This window comes from Salvelinus namaycush, chromosome 1 (assembly GCF_016432855.1).
Source record: "Salvelinus namaycush isolate Seneca chromosome 1, SaNama_1.0, whole genome shotgun sequence".
Taxonomy (NCBI): domain Eukaryota; kingdom Metazoa; phylum Chordata; class Actinopteri; order Salmoniformes; family Salmonidae; genus Salvelinus; species Salvelinus namaycush.
Genome location: NC_052307.1, coordinates 53,917,982 through 53,945,105, shown reverse-complemented (window position 1 = coordinate 53,945,105; position 27,124 = coordinate 53,917,982). Strand labels below are relative to the sequence as shown.

General features: G+C 42.0%; 1 protein-coding gene across 1 annotated transcript in view; it reads right to left on the bottom strand.

Moving 5' to 3' along the window:
• Positions 1–27,124, bottom strand: part of ambra1a (autophagy/beclin-1 regulator 1a) — an 88,776-nt gene that overhangs the window by 28,841 nt on the left and 32,811 nt on the right. Inside the window, exons 12-14 of the mRNA XM_038990697.1 lie at positions 18,907–19,017; positions 4,848–5,036; positions 1,872–2,026 (exon numbers count right to left, since the gene is read on the bottom strand). Coding sequence (XP_038846625.1) covers positions 1,872–2,026; positions 4,848–5,036; positions 18,907–19,017 — 455 coding nt within the window. The remainder of the gene's footprint in view (positions 1–1,871; positions 2,027–4,847; positions 5,037–18,906; positions 19,018–27,124) is intronic.

Genomic DNA, 27,124 nt, shown 5'->3' with positions numbered 1-27,124 from the left:
CTTTACTTCCTCTTTCAAAATATTGTTTGGTGAATCAGTAATTTGTAACAAGTTTCAGTAAATTATTTTTGGTAGCATTTCTATGTTGAAGATTTAAAAATAATAATAATTTGCTGCATATTTCGCCATTATCCATCCAGTTCGCTTTTTTTTAATAATATATTTTCTTGAATAAGTTCCTCCATTTATTTTTGTTTATCCTCCAACTTATTGTGACCTTCTATGGTACAGTTTTTTTTGCTATATGTGCTGTTAGTCCTTCCATTACCTTTGTTAATATGGACTCTTTTGACCTAAATTGCTTTTGTTTTAGAGATGAGTACTGAATTGCATGGCCTCTAAAGGCACATTTAAAAGTGTCCCATTCAATAATGGGATCTGCTGTACCTATGTTATGATGGGAAAAAGTCAGTTATAAATGATTGTCCTAAAACAAGTTATCATCCAATAGGCCTTGATTAAATCAACCCCCCCCGCCCCAAAAAGTTAAAACGTCATCTCAATGATCATTTAGCCTAGTTGCCATGGCTGCATGGCATCTTCAAAAATGGGGAGGGACGGAGAACAGTCTCACTAACAGCAAGAGGCAGTGGGAAAGACAGAAAGACAACATCAAAGTGGCACCCTGATGTTGTTTACTCAGCCAAGTCATTAGAGGCTGCCCAGGCAGTGGGTTCTGCTTCCTGGTTTCATCAGGCCCTCTGAGGGCTGGATCTGGGGTGGCCATGGGACACTGGGCTGTGTTCTGGGTCACTGGGATGTCACAGATGGAACCCTGGCTCCAAGCCCTGCATCATAAACACTTTACCCCTCATCCTTCACACACCACCTACCACATCCCCTGCTACATTCTGATACATGTACAGCCAAAACAGAGTCACATACTGAGCCACCAAACACAGAACACTTTCAAAGACTCTTCATTACTATTTAAGTGTGGCACTTTGTGAGACTGTGTAAACGGTGTGGTACATTCTCTAAAACGGTAATCATGACTATAAAAAACACAAATTAAAAAAGGGAGAATGAAATGTTTCACAGTGCTGTTGATCATAGATCATCAAGACCATCAGCAGACAAGTTCCTCTGAAAGAGGAAAGGGAACACACTGTACTGTGGTCTGCCAAAGGGCCATGAGAGATCACGGGGTAGATTTAAGACTTAAATTAAATGTGCATAACCATGATTCTACTTGGGGTCTAGCCAAATAAGTTTCTCCATTACACTAGACCACTTTGTACTGCTGGAATATAAAAGGCTAGAGTCTACACCTGGAGGCATGTGAAAAATCCTCTCATTGATTGTAAGCCCATTTTCTATTCCCATCTTGTTGGAGCAAAAACATTCTAAGGCAGATCAATAAAGATATTTGGTACCTTCAGAATCCAGTTAAAGTAGAGTCCATGCAGGCTCTGCCAGCGCTGGTTTGTTTGTTTGGGGTTGCTAATCTGGCTGGCCATTGTGAGAGGGCTGGAACTGCGAGGGTATTATTGAGCTACTGTGCTGTACTGAATTGTAATGTCTGTGTCTCACGTTCCTCCTCAGTTGGTTAGATAAATGGGGTGAAAATCTATTGTTCATCCCCAAAAATGACGGCGTTAAAGTAGCTATTTATAAAGAGTCGTACTTCTTTGCCAGCCAGAAGCAGCCCATCATTTACATTCTCCTTTACCTCCAGATGTGGGCGGTTTCATTTTGTTACTGTCACCCTGCGGATGCTCACAGATGATGTGGGTCTAGGTTCTTGCTGGCATTTTCAAGTTCAATTCAAATAAACCTGAATCAAGACGCATTGATGAAAGCACAAATAAATGGCATAATACTGTTGTTGTCCCATGAAATTCCAAAGGATTAACATTGGCCAAACTCACCCTCATGGAAGTCTCTCCACCATGGGGCTGCTGCAGGCGTAACACTTGCGCTACCATGTGGTCTGTAGTGTGATGGAGCAGGATCCTGCGGGAGGCCAAGCCCACCATCACGTAGTGGCCCATCGGGGACAGGCTGACAGAGATGGCATTAGGACCTAGACAAAGAAGAGATGGTTAGGCTACGTATGTTGAGCATGGATGTGTTTGGCATATAAACTTAAAGCAACTATTGAACACCTTTTGGCACGGTTTTACATGAGGGCCTAAAAACAGTATTTAAAGTCTGACTGAAACACTCCATAGTGTAAATTGCTTTATACATAATTGGGATTGTATTCTGAATGTCTCTGACTCAGCACCTATAAATAACAGACAACAGGAACCATTAAATTAAACTTTCCTGCCTTCCCTGGTGCCTTAGATTGATGCATGCTACTGTACAAGCAGGCTAATGCAAGTCAGTTGAATCTCCTAACAAACCAGTTAAGTATTTCTTAATTAATGGTTTTTGACGACAGTTGAATGTTTGTTCCCACTTGAGAAACATACAGTAAAACAAACTCTAATTAAAAAGGCAAGCATTTGGAAACCGATGCTATTATCCAGTTAGGAATCTGGAGTATATCCAAAATGGAGAGTCTCCCTCTGTTGAATGCAGCCTGCACCTGGTAAAAATCTAAAAACTATATTTGTGTACTTGATTAAGCTATTGCCTAGTCTTAAATGACCGGTAAGTGTTTGTACTGCTCGTGAGAGTAGCTGAACTGTAAATTACGGTGTTCACAACTACTTTGGGCCTAGACCTGCTCTAAATAATTTGTTCTGTATTTATGGCTAAGCTAAATAAGTAGGCCTCCCACATTCCCATATCTACTTACCACCAAAAAAGTGTTGCCTAGATTAAAGCTTTAATTTGCCTTTATCAATCTTCATGCTTAATACGCCTTAATTAATATAACACTTACACAATACATGGACTTTATATTTCATCTTCAAACACGTAAAATGGATATGTACATTTTACTCGGCTCCCGAGTGGCGCAGCAATCTAAGGCACTGCATCTCAGTGCTAGAGGCGGCACTACAGACCCTGGTTCGATTCCAGGCTGTATCACAACCCGGCCGTGATTGGGAGTCCCATAGGGCGGCGCACAATTGGCTCAGCGTTGTCCGGGCCATCATTGTAAATAAGAATGTGTTCTTAACTGACTTGCCTAGTTAAATAAAAGGTTGAATAAAAAAATATAAAATGTGAATAGTCATGGGATGTGAGCTGATTAAAATGATATACAATGTTATCCTAGTAGCTGCTTTTACTATGAGAACTATAAACCTGCCCCAAACATTCCATTACAATGATGTAAAATCCAATGTTGGGCCTGTTGAGGCCAATTATATTACTTTTACTATTCTAGTTACAGACCAATCTGCTATGGTAAGAATACATCTTCATTTAGAGTAACTGCGTGTAATGGTTTGCTGCTCTCATCATCAGGTGAAAACGTATTGGCATTCCTACGGAATTTTAAATGTATGCGTCAAGTTTCTGGTCCTCTGTTTTATGAAAACAGTTAATAGGATAACATAGTATATCATTGTAATCGGCTCACATCCATAACTATTCACATGTACTGTACATATCCATTTTACATGTTTGAAGATTTAATACTGCCATTATTGATCATAATATCTTCCCAAATCAGCAATTCAGAAAGGTTTTTGGGCAAATTTTTGCCAGAATTATGTGAATAATTTAAAATGTTTATATATCTGGCTCACAAGGTTGTGTATTCTACATCACTATGAACATTTGAAGATATTTTTGGGCTTACTACAATTATATTTCATATAGGTATGGTCATGTGAAATTATCCAAGAAGATCCCATTGAGTTGTTTGGCGGCCATATTGTAAAAAGGCTTCCGTTTTTTCTTGCTGTGTGTGCAATTTGGTGCCTCTATCACCAAAGTTACAATCCAAAAACATAGCGGCCCTATTACTAGGGATGAGCGCGGTTATTTGAATACTCGAAAATCCGAACGGCCGTTAGTATTTGATTACTTGGGAGAGTATTCATTTGAGAGAAAAAAAACATACGCCTATTTTAATGAAAGGCTTTGTCTAAAATGCAATTATAAATGTAACATTGCAACATACAAGGATAGACCTTAACATTAAACATTTTTATAAAACAAAGTTAGTTTTTTTATGTGCGCCCCATCAACAAAACAAATCCAGTAGCCTAGGCTACACACTTTAAGAGTGTAATATACTGTTGTCAATCAAAGCAGCAGTCAGCGGCTCCATGTGTAGAAAGTGAAGTGAAGTTCTAATCAATGCTAAATGAAATTACAATTACAGAATGAAGTTGGCTAAATGAGGAGGAGCAGGCTACAATGATCAGCCAACAGGTAGGCTGTTTAATATGGAGTTGTTGTAGACAAGGACGAGGATCACACCATACTAGCATCAATTATCCTTGCTAGCAAGCTAGCTTCTTTAAATAGATTTGATGAAGTCAAGACAGACACCTCCAGATGAGATGATAGACAACCTATCACAGCAACAAGTTTGTCTAATTTGTGCGAGTCGGTTTGGCTACTTTCTTCCTCTCTGTGTCAGACACACCAGCCCCTGCTCCCCCCCCCCGGGATGGAGGGATTAAAGAAAGAGTAATAACACACAGAAAGTTACCATTGCTGCACTGCTAACACCCATTTTCCAACTCTAGGGACACAGACCTTCAAAACATCACTATGAGACAGCCCACGTGAGCCTGACGACCCAAATTCGGGGGCCTGGCTCACGGACCACCTTGTTACTTCAGAGCAGGGGTGTCAAACTCATTCCATGAAGGGCCTAATGTCTGCTGGTTTTTGTTTTTTCCCTTTCAATTTCAATCAAGTACAAGGGAGGAGCGACACTCGGCCCTCCGTAGAATGAGTTTGACACGTGATTTAGAGAGACAATGACTCACCGAATCTCTTGGAGTAGAGCATCTCTCCCAGGTTGTGAGGCGCCAGAGAGTAGATAGCCAGGATGCCCTCATCTGGGAAGCCCCGCTGGCTGCTGGGTATGAACACGGCCAGGAGCTGCCCGTCTGCAGAGATATCACAGCTGGCGTCATTGTAGATCTTGCAGTTCTGCACCAGCACGTTGACAGAGGCTGCAGTGGCAGGAGGAGAGGCACTGACATATGACCATTCAGTTTCACACATCTCCTACTGTGTACATGTCTGGTGCACATCAGCTATACAAAGAGCCCACATTGTAAATAGGCGAATGTCTCAGAAGCTTGGAGGGAGAACGCAAGGAGAAGAAAAGTTCACATTATCATTCAGTCATATTTTTTACCCCTAAGCTAGTCCACATTGCATTGACATAGTAAATTGATCATTTACATATCTAGTATGTTGTATGAGCTGCACCTGCAAATAAAAAAAATAATAGTTCCCACTGCCAATAAACTATCAGACAGCATTGCAAAGAAAACAAATGCTAATTTCAGTCTGTTCAAAATATTTACCTAAAGTAAAAAAAAAAACGGAAAAAAACTTTGGAATACTTATTTTGGCATTGATCTTAATGTTACATTCCAACACCCGGCATAATCCCTTCCTGTCTCCCTAGAGGAATAAACAATCCAAAACATGATTAAGTCATTTCTCAAAGCAGGCTCAGACCAGCGGCTATATTAACACCTAACTCTCCTCCAAGTGTTGAGATACTGTAAGAAAGGAAGTAATACTGGTAATGACTATACTGACAACTTGATGTATTGATGGAAACAGGCTAAATAAAATGCATTCCATTTTTAGAGGGGTAACTATCAACAAGTACATTGGCAATGTCATTGTATTGATATTGTATTATCCATTCAACAACAAGAGGCATTTCTAAAGGCAAAGGGTCCCAAATATGAGTATAAAAGTGTTAGTGTTTCTTATACAAAGAAAGAGTACCCTTATGGCAAAGCTGTGTCAAAGTGAACAAATGGGTCACATACAGCAGGCAGAAGAGGGATATCGTCAGTTAGCTGCAAGCAGACCATGCTCCAGCTCCTCTAGCTGGTCATTCCCTGCGCACACCTTGGTTGAGGGAGCCGTTCTCCTTCCAATAACCTAGTCCAAGGATGTCTGTTATGGAACCAATACCAGTGGGTCTACTTGAGTCCAGTGAGGACCATGGTGATGGCTGGTGAGGGAGGGGTGGACACTGCATAGTGTATGGCCCATACAAGGGGTGATCAAAGCTGCTTGCAGGGAAGATTTAAGGTGGGCCATGTCAATTAAGTAAAGCAGTGAAGTAGTAGCAATGTAGGGCCGGGGCCTTGGGGGCAGACCCGGTGTTTTCCCTCTCAGCTTTATGAGCTCAATCCGTCAAGCAAAGCTAAATGGACAGAGTAGGCGTGAAGCAGCGACTTGTGTAAGTCCATTTGTGCTTTCACAAACAAATACACTTAACTTGTATAGGGTACACAATGTGCAATGTATGAGTAATTGAGAGAGTTGAGCACAGTTGTCGATTCAAATGTTGAGAAAGTTCACTAGCCTCCAGATAACATTTGTCTACACGGTTCCAGATTTCAGTTATCGCCTGTGGCTCCGTATAAATTAAAACATGTAGACTACATTTAAAAATAAATAAAAAATACTACCAAAAAGCAGTACAATTCCCATGACTCTAAGCATGAAAATGTTTTAACAACAACAATATCAACAGCTAAATACATTAATGTAAGTGGAGTAACCATATTACTGTAGCAAAAAACCATTATTACATTTTTCCTTACTATTAAGTAGCCTAATTAAAATGAATGGCTGGCCTTTCTGACAAACAACAATCTAAAACAACAATAATCAAAATGTTGTGTGTTGCGTAAGATTTATTTATTTGTCTCATACACAGAATGTGGGATAAGTGGATGATTGTCAAAATTAAAAGGGATACTTTTTATTGTCAATATGCTTTCACATTCAAACGCTAAACCAATACATTTATTTACTGCGAAATTAAACCTCAAAGCCTCTCAGCAATAAAATTGGCCCAGCTTCCTGCCATCGCTGCCAACATACTGTGATTTGCATTTTAAGAGAACAGTCCTATAGCAAACATCCATAGGACGGATGGCTTAGTCAGGTGATGGAACTATGACATTCTTTCTTAAACTGTTCTAGGCTTCGTGAATATTATAGCTGACCTGGGTTTTTAAAAAGGCACTCTGTTGTGCCATATCCTGTTATCGATCAAATCGACATCACTCGTCCGGCATGGCCATACAATTTCAACCACCCATTACTCAACTCCCAGACTGGTAAAATCAAATTTTCGTTGAGGACAGAGGATGCCCCTCTGCCAGCTTCCTCTTGCTCCCTCGCCCTCTCTCCAAACATGATCTGGCAGTTTGCGTCACACTACAAATTAGCTTTCCCCTTCAGCCACTCTCAGGCGGGATATTCTGCCAGTAATGGTGCAAAGCTCTGACTAAGTCGGGATGAGAGGAGAGCAATTTTTGTGCCCCCACCCTTATGTTTCCTAATCTGGGACAGGTCTGGGAGGAGAAGATGGGAGCTTCCTGGCCATTCAGTTGAGTTTTTTTGAGGATGCTGGCTTGTGATCTCTACTCCCCCAGCAGGCATATGGGTTGGATTTGCGAAAGACAGCAGACAATGTGTGTCACAGAACAAATAAGTCTAGGCAAGCAAGGTCAAAAAGTACCAGACAGATTTAAACTGAAAACAACAAAGTTATAACACTGCATGAAAAGCATGTCTGGTACCAACTTTGTGATAGAAATGTCAGGGGAATAAAATACGTCACTTTCACTGTAACAGTGAAGAGAGGTGCCACCTTTTCCATCCCAAATGTCATTAATAGGGGAAAATAACTAAATCGGAGGATGGGCAATGTAATCGCTCCTTGGACATTTACTATCACACTTCCTCCATGCCCCAACCACTCTACAAGACATCTGAGGACACATTTGTTTTACACTTTTTGTAAGAATATGGCTAGCTTTCCATGAGTGCAAGAGTCTTGATGTGAACGCACTGTTCCAACAACCAATTAATTTAGCAAGAGAAGAGAGAGTGGGGCCTTTGAAAATGTTCCACGATATCGGCATGGTTCCACACTTAATGCAATCTGCTTGTAACCACCAATTACTCTGCAAGGGTGAAAATACATCACGCAATCTTAGCATCTGAACTAGGTCTGTGACAATAGCAGTATCTCAATATTTTTTCGGTGGCAAAAATGAAAACACAAAGGACACCAAACTCTTTGGTCCTTTAAAAACCTGCTGTATGTAAAATATTGTGTGCTAATAGCTTGGAAAAGGACTGAATATCAACATTAGGGCTTTTTTCCTAAAGAAGTTTAATCCGCTTAGTATCTTGGCAAGGAAAACAACACTAACGAGTGTCACGATACTGGTATCGTCCCGGCAGGATTTCCATTAGCCGGTAAATGTCGGCTTATGGCCGATAAAATAAATGAAAAGTCGATAAATAAAATTGTTGCCGGACAAATTGTCTGGAAGAAAAAAAGAATACATTGCAAAATATATATATATTTTTTCCATTGATGGAAATACTAGTCGATGTGCTCCAACTTCAAAGGCAAATATACTTCATAGGCTAATAAATCCACAAGCTGCTTGGAAATCAGTGTCGGTGTGTGTGTTTCTATTTTTACTTCCGCAAAAGACGTGTGGTTCTCATAAGGGACTTCAGCTAAGTGTACCCAGACTGGGCAAAATTGGCAAAGATTGTATTGATTATCCCCGTTTTCAGTGTGTGCCTGCCGAGAGGGGATTCACCGGGTAAGTGAACCAGGGTGTCTGTAATGACGCCTCTAGCACTGAGATGCAGTGCCTTAAGACTGCTGCTCCACTCGGGATCCTGATATAAATATAAATTATATTCAATTATGATTTGCAGCAGGGATGGAAATGCAATGGGCAATGCTTTGCTTTTCAATAAAAACATGTCTTGTTGGTATAAGAACATCGTTATACTTTATTTTGTTACAATTTAACAGGCTAATTTCTATTCTGTTCAAATGAATTACAATAATCCACATGCGATTTGGAGAACAGTGGGTGGACACACTAATGCATTACACACCCAATGCATATGGATGTCAGGTAAAATAAAATCTTGCCGGTCACGTTGTCCAGCTCCAAATTTTCCTGACGGAAACCCTGATGTGCATGCCTATGCATCACACACTAATAACCCCTGCTGCTGCAGATGTACTAGTGGGTTGGTCGAGAACCAATTGCCTACCTAAGCGCTTAAAAAATTACCTATTGCACACCTGCCAACCCTGTATCATGCCAGTAGTACCAGAAGCACGTGGCAAATTGGAGATGTAGCACGAGCCGAATTGGGGGTTTCTTCCCCCGCACGTTCGCTGTTTGTGAGTCTGATGGCTTTTTAGACACGGTTCATAATCAAAACTCAAAGCAAAATCATTTTGAAAACACATAAACAAATGATCGCATCGACACAGACCGCAAACTGGCTACACAAAGCTTAAATTTAGCCTACGTAAAAGGTGCTTATTGTATTTCTTTGCAGGGCATACATAATTTCAGATCAGGCCCTATTAATTTCTGCGTACTTTTAACTTGGATCTCGTACCTGCGTAAATGGACAGAGAATTGCGTAGTTGATACGCAACATGCGTGCATGTTGGCAGGCCTGCTACTGGTTGCCCAAGAAGATAAAGATCCAGAATAGGATTATGACTAAATTATGCAGCAACGCCTGGAGAAAAGATGGCGCTGGAGGGAATGGCTGCCGTCATATTGGCTCTTAACCAAACAGGCTATTTTGTTTGTTTTTTCACGTTGGTCATGACTTGTTTTGTACATAATGTTGCTGCCACCGTCTTATGACCGAAAACAGTTTCTGGACATCAGAACTGAGATTACTCACCTCAAATTGGACGAGGAGTTGTTCTTCATTGAGTCGGACGTGAGGGATATACTACAGACACCCGTGATTCGCTGGAAAAGGAAACATCTCTTTCCACGAAAGTTACGAGGATGCCTTGTGAGGATCAAGCGACAAGTGGCTAATCTGCCCTTGCCTTCCGTCCTGCTAGCTAACGTTCAATCGCTGGAAAATAAATGGGACGAACTGAAAGCACGTATATCCTACAAATGGGACATTAAAAACTGTAATATCGTATGTTTCACCGAGTCGTGGCTAAACGACGACATCAACATACAGCTGGCGGGTTATACACTGTCAGCAGGATAGAACAGCAGGCTCTGGTAAGACACGGGGTGGGGGACAATGCATATATGGGGGGGGGGGGGGGGGGGGGGGGGGCAACACAGCTGGTGCACAATATCTAAAGAAGTCTCAAGGTTTTGCTCATCTGAGGTAGAGTATCTCATGATAAGCTGTAGACCACAATATCGACCTAGAGAGTTTCTGTATTTTTACAGAAACTCTGTTTACATCCCACCACAGACCAATGCTGGCACTAAAACCGCACATAAGGGGCTGTATTCCGCCATAAGCAAACAGGAAAACGCTCATCCAGAGGCGGCGCTCCTAGTGGCCGGGGACTTTAATGCAGGGAAACTTCAATCAGTTTTACCTAATTTCTATCAGCATGTTAAATGTGCAACCAGAGAGGTAAAACATTTTTAGACCACCTTTACTCCACACACACGCATACAAACGCATACAAAAACGCATACAAAAAAAATCCCTCGCCCTCCATTTGGCAAATCTGACTATAACTCTATCCTCCTGATTCCTGCTTACAAGCAAAAATTAAAGCAGGAAGCACCAGTGACTCAATCTATATAAAAAAAGTGGTCAGACGAAGCAAAAGCTAAACTACAGGACTGTTTTGCTAGCAGACTGGAATATGTTCCGGGATTCTTACGATGGCATTTAGGAGTACACCACATCAGTCATTGGCTTTATCTATAAGTGCACAGTGACCGTATGTACATACCCCAACCAGAAGCCATGGATTACAGGCAACATTCGCACTGAGCTAAAAGGGTAGAGCAGACGCTTTCAAGGAGCGGGACTCGAACCCGGAAGCTTATAAGAAATCCCGCTATGCACTCCGACGAACCATCAAACAAGCAAAGCGTCAATACAGGAATAATATCGAATCGAACTACACCGGCTCTGACGCTCGTCAGATGTGGCAGGGCTTGCAATCTATTCGACTACAAAGGGAAGCACAGCCGAGAGCTGCCCAGTGACAAGAGCATACCAGACGAGCTAAATAACTTCTATGCTCGCTTCGAGGCAAGTAACACCGAAACATGCATGAGAGCATCAGCTGTTCCTGATGACTGCGTGATCACGCTCTCCGCAGCCGATGTGAGTAAGACCTTTACACAGGTCAACATTCACAAAACTGCAGGGCCAGACGGATTACCAGGACGTGTACTCTGAGCATTCACTGACCAACTGGCAAGTGTCTTCACTGACATTTTCAACCTCTCCCTGTCCGAGTCTGTAATGCCAACATGTTTCAAGCAGACCACCATAGTCCTGGTGCCCAAGAACACTAAGATAACCTGCCTAAATGACTACCGACCTGTAGCACTCAAGTCTGTAGCTATGAAGTGCTTTAAAATGCTGGTCATGCCTCACACCACCATTATCCCAGAAACCCTAGACCCACTCCAATTTGCATACCACCCTAACAGATCCACAGATGATGCAATCCCTATATTGCATTCCACACAGCCATTTCACACCTGGACAAAAGGAACATCTTTGTGAGAATGCTATTCATTGACTACAGCTCAGCATTCAACACCATAGTGCCCTCAAAAGCTCATCACTAAGCTAAGGACCCTGGGACTAAACACCTCCCTCTGCAACTGGATCCTGGACTTCCTGACGGGCTGCCCCCAGGTGGTTTGGGTAGGTAATAACACATCCGCCACACTGATCCTCAACACGGGGCCCCTCAGGGGTGCATGCTCAGTCCCCTCCTGTAATCCCTGTTCACTCATGACTGCAAGGCCAGGCATGACTCCAACACCATCATTAAGTTTGCCGATGACACAACAGTGGTAGGCCTGATCACCGACAACGACCAGACAGCCTATAGGGAGGAGGTCAGAGACTTGACCGTGTGGTGCAAGGACAACAACCTCTCCCTCAATGTGATCAAGACAAAGGATTGTGGACTACAGGAAAAGAAGGACCGAGCACGCCCCCATTCTCATCGACAGGGCTGTAATGGAGCAGCAAACTCACATGGTCCAATTTCACCAAGATAGTCGTGAAGAGGGAACGACAAAACCTATACCCCTCAGGAGACTGAAAAGATTTGGCATGGGTCCTCAGATCCTCAAAAGGTCTTACAGCTGCACCGTCAAGAGCATCCTAACTGGTTGCATCACTGCCTGGTATAGCAACTGCTTGGTCTCCAACCGCAAGGCACTACAGAGGGTAGTGCGTATGGCCCAGTACATCACCGGTGCCAAGCTTCCTGCCACCCAGGACCTCTATACCAAGTGGTGTCAGAGGAAGGCCCTAGAAATTGTCAAAGACTCCAGCCACCCTAGTCATAGACTGTTCTCTCTGCTACCGCACTGCAAGTGGTACCGGAGCGCCAAGTCTAGGTCCAAGAGGCTTCTAAACAGCTTGTACCCCCAAGCCATAAGAGTCCTGAACAGCTAATGAAATGGCTACCCAGACTATTTGCACGCCCCCCCACCCCCACGGTGCTGCTACTCTGTTATTATCTATGCATAGTCACTTTAATAACTCTACCTGCATGTACATCATTACCTCGACACCAGTGCCCCCGCACATTGACTCTGTACCGGTACCCCCTGTATATAGCCCCGCTATTGTTATTTACTGCTGCTCCTTAATTACTTGTTATTCTCATCTTATTTGTTGTTGTATTTTCTTAAAATTGCATTGTTGGTTAACGGCTTGTAAGTAAGCATTTCACTGTAAGGTCTACACAGGTTGTATTCGGCACATATGACAAATAAGATTATGGTAGAGTTAAGTTCAAATACAAAGGATTTTAAATTGAAACATCCCACACTGTTTTTAATTGCAAAGCTTTCTCTTTGCAATATGTCTCGCTGAATATATGTGCATTAGCATATCAGTCAGTCTGCATTTGGCATGAACTTCAAGATCACGATGGGGAGAGTCATTTGCATTGTTGCCGATTGTATTTCAGACCCTCTGCTTTTAATCATTGCTGAGATGCTCCACTCCACACACACCCACCCCGGATAACACATCTCTTCCTCTTTCCTAAACAGCTGTTACAGTTCATTGTTAAAGGCACCACCCACATCAATTATATATGAGCAGCATTCCGGAGAGGGCCCATAGCCAAGTCTGTCTGTGGAGCTTAGTGGAGAGCTATACACATCACACTGTTCACAACTTACTCTCACAGAGAGGAGGAACATCTGCTGTGCTAGCGTTCTTATCAGGAGGCAAAGTTATCATTTTTTATTTTTTATTATTTACATTCATTCAGAGATTTACCTAGTCTTTTTCCATTATATACAGTGCATTCGTAAAGTATTCAGACCCATTCACTTTTGCCACATTTTGTTGTTACATTACAGCCATATTCTAAAATGTATTTTAAAAATAAAATAAATCCTCAAGCTAAACAAACTACCCCATAATGGCAGAGCAGGTTTAGACATTTTTTCTAATACAAAAAAAAATAAACTGAAATCTCACATTTACACAAGTATTCAGACGCTTTACTCAGTACTTTGTTGAAGCACCTTTGGCAGTGATTACAGCCTCAAGTCTTCTTGGGTATGACGCTATAAGCTTGGCACACCAGTGTTTGGGGAGTTTCTCCCATTGTTCTCTGCAAATCTCTCAAGCTCTGTCAGGTTGGATTTGGTGCGTTGCTGCACAGCTATTTTCAGGTCGCTCCAGAGATCGGTTCAAGTTCGGGCTCCAGCTGGGCCTCTCAAGGACATTCCGAGACCAGTCTCGAAGCCATTCCTGCATTGCCTTGGCTGTGTGCTTAGGGTCACTGGAAGGTGAACCTTTCCTCCAGACGTGGCATTCAGGCCAAAGAGTTCAATCTTGGTTTCATCAGACCAGAGAATCTTGTTTGTCATGGTCTGAGAGTCCTTTAGGTGCCTTTTGGCAAACTTCAAGCGGGCTGTCATGTGCCTTCTACCATAAAGGCCTGATTTGCGGAGTGCTGCAGAGATGGTTGTCCTTCTGGAAGGTTCTCCCATCTCCACAGAGGAATTCTGGAGCTCTGTCAGATTCACCATCGAGTTCTTGGTCATCTCCCTGACCAAGGCCCTTCTCCCCCGTTTGCTCAGTTTGACCAGGGGCCAGCTCTAGGAAGAGTCTTGGTGGTTCCAAATGTCTTCCATTTAAGAATGGAGGCCACTATGTTCTTAAGGACCTATAATGCTGCTTAAATGTTTTGGTACCCTTCCCCAGATCTGTGCCTACGGACAAGTCCTTCAACCTCATGGCTTGGTTTTTGCTCTGACATGCCCTGTCAACTGTGGAACTTTATATAGAGAGGTGTGTGCCTTTCCAGATCATGTCCAATCAATTGAATTTACCACAGGTGGACCAATCAAGTTGTAGAAACATCTCAAGGATGATCAATGGAAACAGGACGTAACCTGAGCTCAATTTCGAGTACCACAGCAAAGGGTCTGAATACTTATGTAAATAAGGTGTTTTATTTTTAATACATTTGCAAAAACGGTAAAAAAATGTTAAACTGTTTTTGTTTTGTCATTATGGGTTATTGTGTGTAGATTGATAAAAAAGTAATTTAATCCATTATAGAATAAGGCTGTAACATAACAAAATGTGTAAAAAGTCAAAGGGTGTGAATACTTTCCGAATGGACTGTAGGTGTTGCACTATTATTAGAAATGCATAGGTCAGATTAATTCAATATTGTTTTACTTTTACACGTTTTAACTGTTGACTTCAATTCAGGGCATAGTTGCTTGAGTTCTATAACGTATCAGTATTAAAAATAGCTTTTCAGATCAGATGTCAATACCACAGTGCCCTATAAGTTCATTACATGGCTCACGGCCCTGGGTCTGAGCTCCTCCCTAGGCAACTGGGTCCTGGACTTCCTGACAGGCCGCCCCCAGGTGGTGAAGACAGGCAACATGACCTCTTTGACATGGATTCTCAACAAAAGGGTTCGTCCTCAGTCCCCTCCTGTATACCCACAACTGAGTGGCCTCTCAGTTTCAATTGCATCATGAAGTCCGCTGACGACAACAATAGTAGGCCTGATTACCAACAACGACGAGACAGCCGACAGGAAGGTGGTAGGCACCTGAAGACGTGGTGCCAGGTAAACAACCTCTCCCTCAACACCAGCAAAACAAATGAGCTGACTGTGGACTTCAAGAGGACCCAGGCTGGACATGCCCCCATCTTCATCAATGGGGCTGCCGTGGAGACAGTCAATAACTTCAAATTTCTTGGCGTACACATCTCAGAGAAGCTGAAAATGGTCTAACCAGACAGACACCGTGGTGAAGGCGGCACGACAACGACTCTTCAACCTCAGGATGCTGAAGAAATTCGGCCTGTCCCCGAGGGCTCTCACAGTGTTCTACAGGAGCACCATCGAGAGTATATTTTCGGGCTGCATCACAGCCTGGTACGGCAACTCCACTGCCGTGGACCGCAAGGCGCTTCAGAGGGTGATACGTGCAGCCAAAAGCACCATTGGGTGCACACTGCCTGCCCTACAGGAACCCTATAACACCAGGTGTCACAGGAAGGCCAAGAAGATCATTAGGGACCCCAGCCACGCCCTGTTCTCCCCGCTTCAAATCACTCAGACGCAGGCAGTACAGGAGCATCATGGCAAAAACCGGAAAACTGGCAAATAGTTTCTACCCTCAGACCATCAGGCTGCAGAATAGCTACCACTAGTCAGCTACCCGCTCCCCCTCGCTACTCCCCCATGGACATTCTCCTCCCCCGCTCCCAAGTCAGTTACCTTACCTATTGCTCCCTCTACGAACATTTCCCCCCCACCCCCCCACTGACTTTAACTCTGCCCCAACTCCAATGACATTCATCACTGTTGCTAATATGTACAGTGCAGTATAATTTAATTATAATTGGTTTTATTTCACTTGGTCCCTACACGCCCTCAATGATCATGCTGCACCCCCTTACAGTAATTCCCCCCCACCCCCTCCAGAGTCTTTACTCTGCTTCCACCTCAATGGACATTAACTTATCCATCACTCCTACAACTGTTATGTATATAGCACTATTTCTATTGTTGTTTTTTTATTACCATTTTCATTATTTTATTTCATTTAGTCCTGCATGTTGGAGCTCGGACTCTAATATTTTCACTGTACCCTGCAATCACACCTGCAACCCTGTACGTGACTACTTAACACTCTGAATCTGATAAATCATCCACATAAAGACTCAGTAACAGGCTTTGCAGGCTCAAAATGCTCAAACAAAAACACCAGATATTGATTAACGAGCATAGAAACCAAAACTGTTTACTTTGTCAATTCAAATCATTGGTAAATGGAGACAAGAGTTGCAAGCCCTCCGATATCGCTATACAAACCCACACAGTGGAGCTAAAAATCACGTTGTTGGGAGTGGGTGAGTCACATCTCACCAACCTGAGGTACATTGCTGGGCAAAAAATAAAAAATAAAATAATGCCTAGGGCAGGGATTTTATTTGGTTTTCTGAGCAAAACATTATATAATATTTGGTTTTTTTGGACATAAAAACAGTAAGAAGAGCAGCAAATCAGCTATAAGTTATTTTAATTTAGGAAATTTATTCCAAAGTATTCCCACACATAAGAGAGAGATCCAGTGCATTCGGAAAGTATTCAGACCCCTCGACTTTTTCCACATTTTGTTACGTTACAGTCTTATTCTAAACTGGATTACATCGTTTTCCCCCCAACGACAAAGCAAAAACAGGTTTAGACATTTTTGAAAATGTATATATATAAAAATAAAAAAAATAAGAAAAAAGTACCGAAGTATTCATACCCTTTAATTTTGTTGAAGCACATTTGGCAGTGATTACAGCCTGAAGTATTTTTGGGTATGCCACACCTGTATTTGGGGAGTTCCTTCCAAGTTCTGTCAGGTTGGATGGGGAGCGTTGCCGCACAGCTATTTTCAGTTCTCTCCAGAGATGTTCGATCGGGTTCAAGTCCGGGCTCTGGCTGGGCCACTCAAGGACATTCATTCAAAGACTTGCCTTCAGAAGGTATTCACACTCCTAGACTTTTTCCACAGTTTGTTGTGTTACAGCCTGAATTTAAAAATGTATTACATTTATATTTTTTGTTACTGGCCTTTGTCACAATACCCCATAATATCAAAATGGAATTATGTTCTTTAACATTTTTACAAAAAAAATTGTTTGTTGGAAAATGAAAAGCTGAAATGTCTTGAGTCAATAAGTACTCAACCCCTTTGTTATGGCAAGCCTAAATAAACCGCTCAGGGATTTCACCATGAGGCCAATGGGGACATTAAAACAGTTCGAGAATTAATGGCTGTGATAGGAGAAACCTGAGGATAGATGAACAACATTGTACTTACTCTACAATACTAACCTAATTGACAGAGCGAAAAGAAAGAAGCCTGTGCAGAATAAAAATATATGTTCTCATGTTCTGAGCAAGGAACTTAAAAGTTAGCTTTTTTACATGGCACATATTGCACTTTTACGTTCTATTCCAACACTTTGTTTTTACATTATTTAAACAAAATTGAACATGTTTCATTATTTATTTGAGGCTAAATTGATATTATTGATGTATTATATTAAGTTGAAATAAGTGCTCATTCAGTATTGTTGTAATTGTCATTATTACAAATTAAAAAATATATATAATAATAATAAATACAATTTAAAAAAATATAAAAAATATATATATTAAAAAAAAAGGAAAAAAAAGAAAAATCGGCCGATTAATCGGTATCGGCTTTTTTTGGCCCTCCAATAATCTGTATCGGTGTTGAAAAATCCTAATCGGTCGACCTCTAGTATGAATATTTTCTTAAGGCACTGCATATGTGATCGTATAAGCAAGGTTTGAAATTATTATTACTATTTAGTCAAATATAATATCCGTTCGCGCTTCTTGTGGTCAATTTGCAGTCTACAAATTATTTGTAATTATGTTCTGGCCCTCTGACTATTCTCGCTCTCATAAAAAACATCCCATGGCTAAAGTTTGTTGATCCCTGGTCTAGGGAATACCATAGGCTTCTGCTTCCTATATTCTGGAATGAGTTTCTTGGATTCTTATTTGATTACCCCCAAAATAACAATCTTTTCACATTGCTCAAGTTTGGACGACCAAACACTCAAAAGTTACTGACCTTCAGGTACGTACAGAAATGTGAAATCCTCTATAAAAGTCATGGCGTAGTTTGAGGATAATGTCCTTCCCCAATGTCTATTGTAGGTACAATTATGTTTGATTTAAATAGACACTATTACATATCATATTACAACCTCTATAAGAACAGTTTGTCAAACACAGTACGTTTAAAGAAAACTAAACCCAGAAAAAGTGCTTGGTTGGGCACTGAATGGATTAGAGCAGAATAACCCAGTGGGTTTTATATTTAGAGGTGGTGCTCTAAGCAGCGGGGCTCTGTTCTCTGTCCTGTGACCTGACGTCAGGAATAACTTGGCCTGAAGCAGAGTAATAACCAGACCACGACACTATGTGAGCCTGATGATAAACAGAGCCACTGAATCTCAAAATACTAAAGTAGAATGCACTCAGCATGGTCCTGCAGGGAGACTACTGTGAAATGAACCGGACCATTAAGACCAGCGGCAGGCGAGAGAGAGAGAGAGAGAGAAGGCATCCTAGAATAGCAGACAGTGCTAGGCTTGGATCTGAAACAATCCCCACAGAGGAATGAAAGATGGAAAAAAGGCAGGGCAGATCTGTATGAGTAGGCCTAAGTTTCTTGTTTCATCCCAACAAATCGACAAGTTCAACCATGTTGGACCACTCACAGTTGCTGATTTCAGGTAGGTCAAACTTGGTGAAGTCCCACCACTGGAGGCGGTAGGTGGTGTTGGCGATGTTACTGGCCACAGCTGACTGACCGTCACCAATAACCGCACCTAGGAGAAGAGAACAGAGAAGGTCATCATGTAGCTTTATCTCGCTGAGCAAAAACAAAAAAACTGCAAGAGTCACTTCATTTCTATAATATGTACTTAGGTTATGGGGGGAAAAAAGTGTTTTCTATTATACAGTTTTGTAATTCGGTCAAGCCTTTGTTGAGCGGTCATCCAAAATTAGAGATAACAGCAGTGGTCCAGGACCACACTTTTTCCTGTCTGCCCAGTCATTCTCAGTAAACGAGTAAATGCTTCTTCTTTTTTTTAAGTCCATTATGTTGACGCTTTCCTGGAGTGGTATGTTAATAGGATGCACATAAACGTGGCTGATGATAATGGAATCCTGACCAGGTGCACTTATGTCAGTGTGGGACTAATGGCAAATCAAAAGGGTGCTGGTGAAAAACTATAGTAGACAAAACCATTTAATAATCATCAAAAGAGGGTACGCTGTACGCTGTTATACCAAAATGGGCAATCTAGTACAAATACTATTCATAAGAATGTCTAAACCGAAGAGGCAAAGAACTGCTCTAAAATGCTGTAAAATATATGATAAATGCATTAATAATACTGCAATATCGCCAATTGCAAGGTCCTAATGAATGATGAGGTATAGGCCTTAATCATATATGCAAACGCATTTACTGGTTCTAATTTGATTTCAGAACAAACTTCCATCAGTCAGTACATAGTAAAATGTCTGTAGTAACTGACCCAGTGGCAGCAACATCAATAGAAACTGCCCTTATTCTACATTAAAATGCCACAAATTATTACACAATTGACACATCTTCTGTCTGTGGCAGAATGTGTGCATGTCACTCCCCAAGTCAGAGTCTAGGCCACTTACAAACTGCAACTGTCTGCAACCGCAATCATTTTTTCACAGTTCATTTGAAATGGAGATAAAGGCCTCAGGCTTGTGAGACAAAAACAAGTTGCTGTATTGACTTGACGGCAAAATAAACGAATGATAAAGACAAGAGACAATGAGTGTTTCTTCTACTTTCAAGGTGTTCAAAAAGCAAAGTAGATTAAAAAGCGATCGAGTTTGCCATAATTAGCTACGCTTACATGACACAATTTTATCAAAAAATTACTGAAACTGCAGTGTGAGGGATTAAGTGCTTAATGTTTTTATCTGCTGCGCCATGGTAATGGGCTAAACCTCTTTCAAGGCTGCACTTTCCCTTCTTACAGGAATACATCAAGTTTGCTGAGCAACAGTAAAATGTTCACGAAAGTGAAAGAAATTACCCCCTTCGTAATGTGGCAAACTTCGATTGGTTGGCTTAAATGTTACAATTTGTACTTGCACACAGTTGCAATTTGCCTCTACGGTATGTTGTCAACAATGCAGCCATACAGAACTACAGTATGATGGACTTTACATATGGTACGCCGTCTGCCCTCTGCTCTTATTTAAGTCATTAAGAGAGCATCATTTATAACGTCACTGAAGTGTTGGAGCAAATTACATGTAGAGGGGCACTTGAAGAGGAGCACTTGTTCCATTCATTTCTGACAGACCCATCATGACTCATGTCAGAGGGGGGAGAAGGGGCCTAGACTCATGCAGGCTTTGTACATAGTCAGCTGCATATGTGGGAAAACCATCAACAACGAAAATAAATGACTTTTAAATGAAAAACCTACCAATTAAAAAGGGCCCCTACTGCACATTAAATTTGATTATGTTTAATCTGGGAAGTTATCTGCCTTTATGCTCTATTCACCCCATTTCGTTTTCTATTCCAAAAAATTCTAATTAGCCACCGTCTTACTCTATTTCCATGCATCATTGTCTACAATGCCCAAAAACCTCATGGCAGAATTATCTACGACGGATGATTGCTAGATTGAGGAAAATAAATATAGACCGAACTACCTATTCTCAGAAGAAGAGGGGAGCTATAACTAAAGATACCATCTGTAGTGCACTGGCTGCACTTGACTGATTGAAACAAAGTGGATCTTAAAGAGTGGATTACACTTGTACCAGGCCTATACACCATAAATATAGTACATGATCGAACCCTTAAATGTTTTATGACAAATGTTATAAATGGCACTCAATAAGCTAAACATTTCGAATAATTTCAGGGTTTAGAAACTCTGATAAATCATCGTTGGAAAATCACACTTAGAATCATACGTGGCAAACATTACAAACTACAGTATCTAGACTAGCACCGTAGTTAGCTAGTTAATGACTAAAAGCAGTTGAAGCCCAGACTGGTAAGACAAGGGGCGGATTATGTATTTTTGTAAATATCGGCTGGTGCACGATATCTAAAGAAGTCTCGAGCTATTGGTCACCTGAGGTAAAGTATCTCATGATAAGCTATAGACCACACTATTTACCTAGAGAGTTTTCATCTGTATTTTTCGTAGCTGTTTACATACCGCAACAGACTGAGGCTAACACAGCATTGAATGAGCTGTATTCCGCCAAAAGCAAACAAAACGCTCACCCAGAGGCGGCGCTCCTAGTAGCCGGGGACTTTAATGGAGGGAAACTTCAATCAGTTTTACCTCATTTCTATCAGCATGTTAAATGTGCAACCAGAGGGGGAAAAATTCTAGACCACCTTTACTCCACACAGAGACACGTACAAAGCTCTCCCTTCCCCTCAATTTGGCAAATCTGACCATAATTCTATCCTCCTGATTCCTGCTTACAAGCAAAAAGTAAAGCAGGAAGCACCAGTGACTAGATCAATAAAAAAGTAGTCAGATGAAGCAGATGCTAAGCAACAGGACTGTTTTGCTAGCACAGACAGGAATATGTTCCGGGATTCCTCCGATGGCATTGAGGAGTACACCACATCAGTCATTGGCTTCATCAATAAGTGCATCGATGATGTCGTCCCCACAGTGATCGTATGTACATACCCCAACCAGAAGCCATAGATTACAGGCAACATCTGCACTGACCTAAAAGGGTAGAGCTGACGCTTTCAAGGAGCGGGACACTAACCCGGAAGCTTATGAGAAATCCCGCAATGCCCTACGACGAACCATCAAACAAGTAAAGCATCAATACAGGACAAAGATCGGATCGAACTACCCCGGCGCTCGTCGGATGTGGCAGGGCTTGCAATACCGCACCAACAGATCCACAGATAGTGCCCTCAAAGCTAAAGGACCCTGGGACTAAACACTTACCTCTGCAACTGGATCCTGGACTTCCTGACGGCAGCCCCTAGGTGGTAAGGATAGGTAACAACACATCCGCCACTCTGATCCTCAACACGGGGCCCCCTCAGGGCTGCATGCTCAGTCCCGTCCTGTACTCCCTGTTCGCTCATGACTGCACGGCCAAGCACGCCTCCAACACCATCATTAAGTTTGCCGATGATACAACAGTGGTAGGCCTGATCACCGACAACGACGAGACAGCCTATAGGGAGGTCGTCAGAGACCTGACTGTGTGGTGCCAGGACAACAACCTCTCCCTCAACGTAATCAAGACAAAGGAGATGATTGTGGACTACAGGACAAAGTGGACCGAGCACACCCCCATTCTCGTCGACAGGGTGGCAGCCAAGCAGGTTGAAAGCTTCAAGTTCCTTGGTGTTCACATCACCAACAAACTAACATGGTCCATGAACACCAAAACAGTTGTGAATAGGGCACAACAAAACCTATTCCCCCTCAGGAGACAGAGGAAGGCCCTAAAAATTGTCAAAGACTCCAGCCACCCTAGTCATGGACTGTTCTCTCTGCTACCACACGGCAAGCGGTACCGGAGAGCCAAGTCATGGTCCAAGAGGCTTCTAAACAGCTTCTACCCCCAAGCCATTAGACTCCTGAACAGCTAATCAAATGGCTACCCAGACTACTTGCATTGCCCCCCCTTCCCCCTTTTAGGCCGCTGCTACTCTGTTGTTATCATCTATGCATAGTCACTTTAATAACTCTACCTACATGTACATATTACCTCAACTAACCAGTGCCCCCGCACATTGACTCTGTACCGGTACCCCCCTGGTTATTTTACTGCTGCTCTTTAATTACTTGTTAGTTTTATTTCTTATTCTTTTCCGTATATTTAAAAAAAACAAGCATTTCAATGTACACCTGTTGTATTCGGCGCATGTGACTAACACAATTTGATTTGATACTCAAATAGCCTCGACCATTTTCACACCATCATCAGATAAAAAGTTCATGATTACTAGGGAATGAAACTGGAGGGGGAGACGGATTGGAGAGTTGAACTGGATCGAAAGGAAGTGTCTGGGCCAGTGTGGGAAGAAGAGTAGCTAGCAGTACGCATGGAGGTGGTATGGGGACAATGGACAAAAAAGGGAGTGGGATAACAAGGGATGGAGAGAGCATAAGTGGCATTATTTGATGCATATTAATCATAGGCTGCATTTTATTCCCCCTGGTCTCGCAGTCCATATATAAAACCAGATACATTTTCACAGTTCACCCTTTTATAGGTAGAGGGGTCAGGGGGGGGGTCACAACTAAGTGGAGTCACTGGTTCTAAACCCATGGCCATGCAGACTACACCACTGTCACATGGAACCATGGATGACAGAGAGGACACTAATTCTCTCACATGGGACCTCGGTTCATAATAGTACCACATGGTGGGTTTGGAGATTGACTACAACTCACGGACTTACTGCACTCATACATAAAATGAAAGTGGAATGATATACAGTTGAAGTCGGAAGATTACATACACCTTAGCCAAATACATTTACACTCAGTTTAACAACTCTTGACATTTAATCCTAGTAAAAATTCCCTGTTTTAGGTCAGTTAGGATCACCACTTTAAGAATGTGAAATGTCAGAATAATAGTAGAGAGAATGATTTCTTTCAGCTTTTAATTTCTGTCATCACATTCCCAGTGGGTCAGAAGTTTACATACACTCAATTAGTATTTGGTAGCATTGCCTTTAAATTGTTTAACTTGGGTCAAACGTCTTGGGTAGTCTTCCACAAGCTTCCCACAATAAGTTGGGTGAATTTTGTCCCATTCCTTCTGACAAAGCTGGTGTAACTGAGTCAGGTTTGTAGGCGTCCTTGCTCGCACACACCTTTTCAGTTCTGACCACAAATTTTTTATAGGATTGAGGTCAGGGCTTTGTGATGGCCACTCCAATACCTTGACTTTGTCCTTAAGCCATTTTGCCACAACTTTGGAAGTATGCTTGGGGTCATTGTCCATTTGGAAGACCCATTTGAGACCAAGCTTTAACCTCTTGACTGATGTCTTGAGATGTTGCTTCAATATATTCACATAATTTTCCTTTGTCATGATGCCATCTATTTGTGAAGTGCACCAGTCCCTCCTGCAGGAAAGCACCCCCACAATATGATGCTGCCACCCCCGTGCTTCACGGTTGGGATGGTGTTCTTCGGCTGGCAAGCCTCCCCATTTTTCCTCCAAACATAACGATGGTGTAACGCTCGTCTTCCTCCTCTTCTGAGGAGGAGTAGTAGGAAGGATCAGAGGACCAATGCGCAGCGTGGTAAGTGTCCATATTTTAATAAAGAAGATGAACACTGAACAAAAACAACAAAGTGAACGAACGAAAACGTAATAGTGAACACAAAACACAGGAACAGGAACAATCACCTACAACCCACAAAGACAAAACAGGCTACCTAAATATGGCTCCCAATCAGAGACAATGACTAACACCTGCCTCTGAGAACCATATCAGGCCAAACACATAGAAACAGACAAACTAGACATACAACATAGAATGCCCACTCATATCACACCCTGACCAAACAAAACATAGAAACATACAACGCAAACTATGGTCAGGGCATGACAGATGGTCGTTATGGCCAAACAGTTATATTTTTGTTTCATCAGACCAGAGGATATTTCTCCAAAAAGTACGATCTTTGTCCCTCCGTGCAGTTGCAAACCGTAGTCTGGCTTTTTTAATGCCGGTTTTGGAGCAGAGCTTCTTCCTTGTTGAGCGGCCTTGCAGGTTATGTCGATATATGACTAGTTTTACTGTGGATATAGATACTTTTGTACCTGTTTCCTCCAGCATCTTCACAAGGTCCTTTGCTGTTGTTCTAGGATTGATATGCACTTTTCGCACCAAAGAACGTTCATCTCTAGGAGACAGAACGCGTCTCCTTCCTGAGCGGTATGACGGCTGTATGGTTCCATGCCGTTTATACTTGTGTACTACTGTTTGTACAGATGAAGGTGGTACCTTCAGGCATTTGGAAATTGCTCCCAAGGATGAACCAGACTTGTGGAGGTCTACAAGTTTTTTTCTGAGGTCTTGGCTGATTTCCCCATGATGTCAAGCAAAGAGGCACTGAGTTTGAAGGTAGGCCTTGAAATACATCCACAGGTACACCTCCAATTGACTCAAATGATGTCAATTAGCCTATCAGAAGCTTCTAAAGCCATGACATCTTTTTCTGGAATTTCCAAGCTGTTTAAAGGCACAGTCAACTTAGTGTATGTAAACTTCTGACCCACTGGATTTGTGATACAGTGAATTATAAGTGAAATAATCTGTCTGTAAACAATTGTTGGAAAAATTACTTGTGTCATGCACAAAGTAGATGTCCTAACCGACTTTCCAAAACTATAGTTTGTTAACAAGAAATTTGTGGAGTGGTTGAAAAACAAGTTTTAATGACTCCAACCTAAATGTATGTAAACTTCTGACTTCAACTGTAGCTACAGTCTATTAGACCAGAGGGAGAAGACCCCTGTTAGTCACACTATAATACACAGAGGATCAGCCATATGAGGATCAAGCACCCTGGGTTATATTGAGTCATGCGAACGCAACCACTGGCCTTATGAGTCTCTGTAAATTCCGAGAAGAACTAGTACATGAACGCATTTTCGAAAAAACATTTTATTACGCCCTATTAGGAGAGTAAGATCAGACTAGCCAGAATAAGGACAGTCATTTTCCAACATCACTTAGAAATGTCTCTGCTGGGGTGGTTTGCACTTTAAAAAGGAGAGGGAACAAGAAGAACCTTGTTGCTTTTTCCCCACAGCTATTTGTATACCAGTTGGGGTCTGAATGGCTGCTACTGTTGGTATTTGGTTCACATAGGGAGGTCTGAAATAAAATGGCCCCTTCCTGGCCACTCATATCCCCACATGGGTTGACCTCCCACAAACCAGATAAACTCTACTGCACATCTTGTTCCGTACATGAAAATGACATTTCTCCAGCAAGCTTGCATGCTAGATGCTTATGGCTTTCTTTGTCAGGATACAGCTAGTGGTGTTTGTTTGTGGCTGAGCTACAATTGTTCAGTAGGTGCTTCAAGCTACCCAGTGTGAGTGCGTTTGTTCAAGGCAGAGAAAAAGGGACAATACATGAAAATAAACTAAAATCACAGTCGGTCCACTAACACATGAAACACAATGTAGTGCTGCAGCAGCATGGAAGCATGTCAAGTGGAGCTAGAGTTTGAGGTGTGACAACTGACCAACAGTGTAATCACTATCGTATCAAAGTAGCATGAAATCACAACATATTTGGTTGCTGTGGTTACATCCACAGTGCATTGGGGCATGACTGATGAAACGTAGAGACGAGGCAGTGTTAATGGCCAAGATGATTTGTTGAATATAAAATAATGTTTAAAGGCTGATAACAGGATTAAAATACTCCAAATAAAACCAGGGAATATTTATGACAGCCCTAATACAAGAGCAATGCTAATCTAATTTGCCACACTATGAAATAATGTAAGGAATGCAACAAGATGGGGCATTATAGAAATGGAATCAGACCGACAGTCAGTCTCTATTCTGACAGTTTAAACTGTTTAAATTTTGCCAGTCGAAAAGTCAATCCCTTCTAACTTCAACCACATACCTTAAGGTCGGCCATTCCTGACAGAATCCGAAAGCAAGCAAATGTTACAATAGTCAAAACGAGCCTAATGTGGTTGAGATCTGTGTGCGTGTGCATGATTGAGTCAGTGTGAACATGTGTCTAAAAGAGTAGCTCCCCACTACAAACTATTAGGTCTATACCCATTCTTCATGCTCTGAAAGTCCATATAAGCTGTAACTGGCCTTTAGATGGAATGTAGCACAGCCTGCAAAGAGATGTACACATTTTGAATGTAC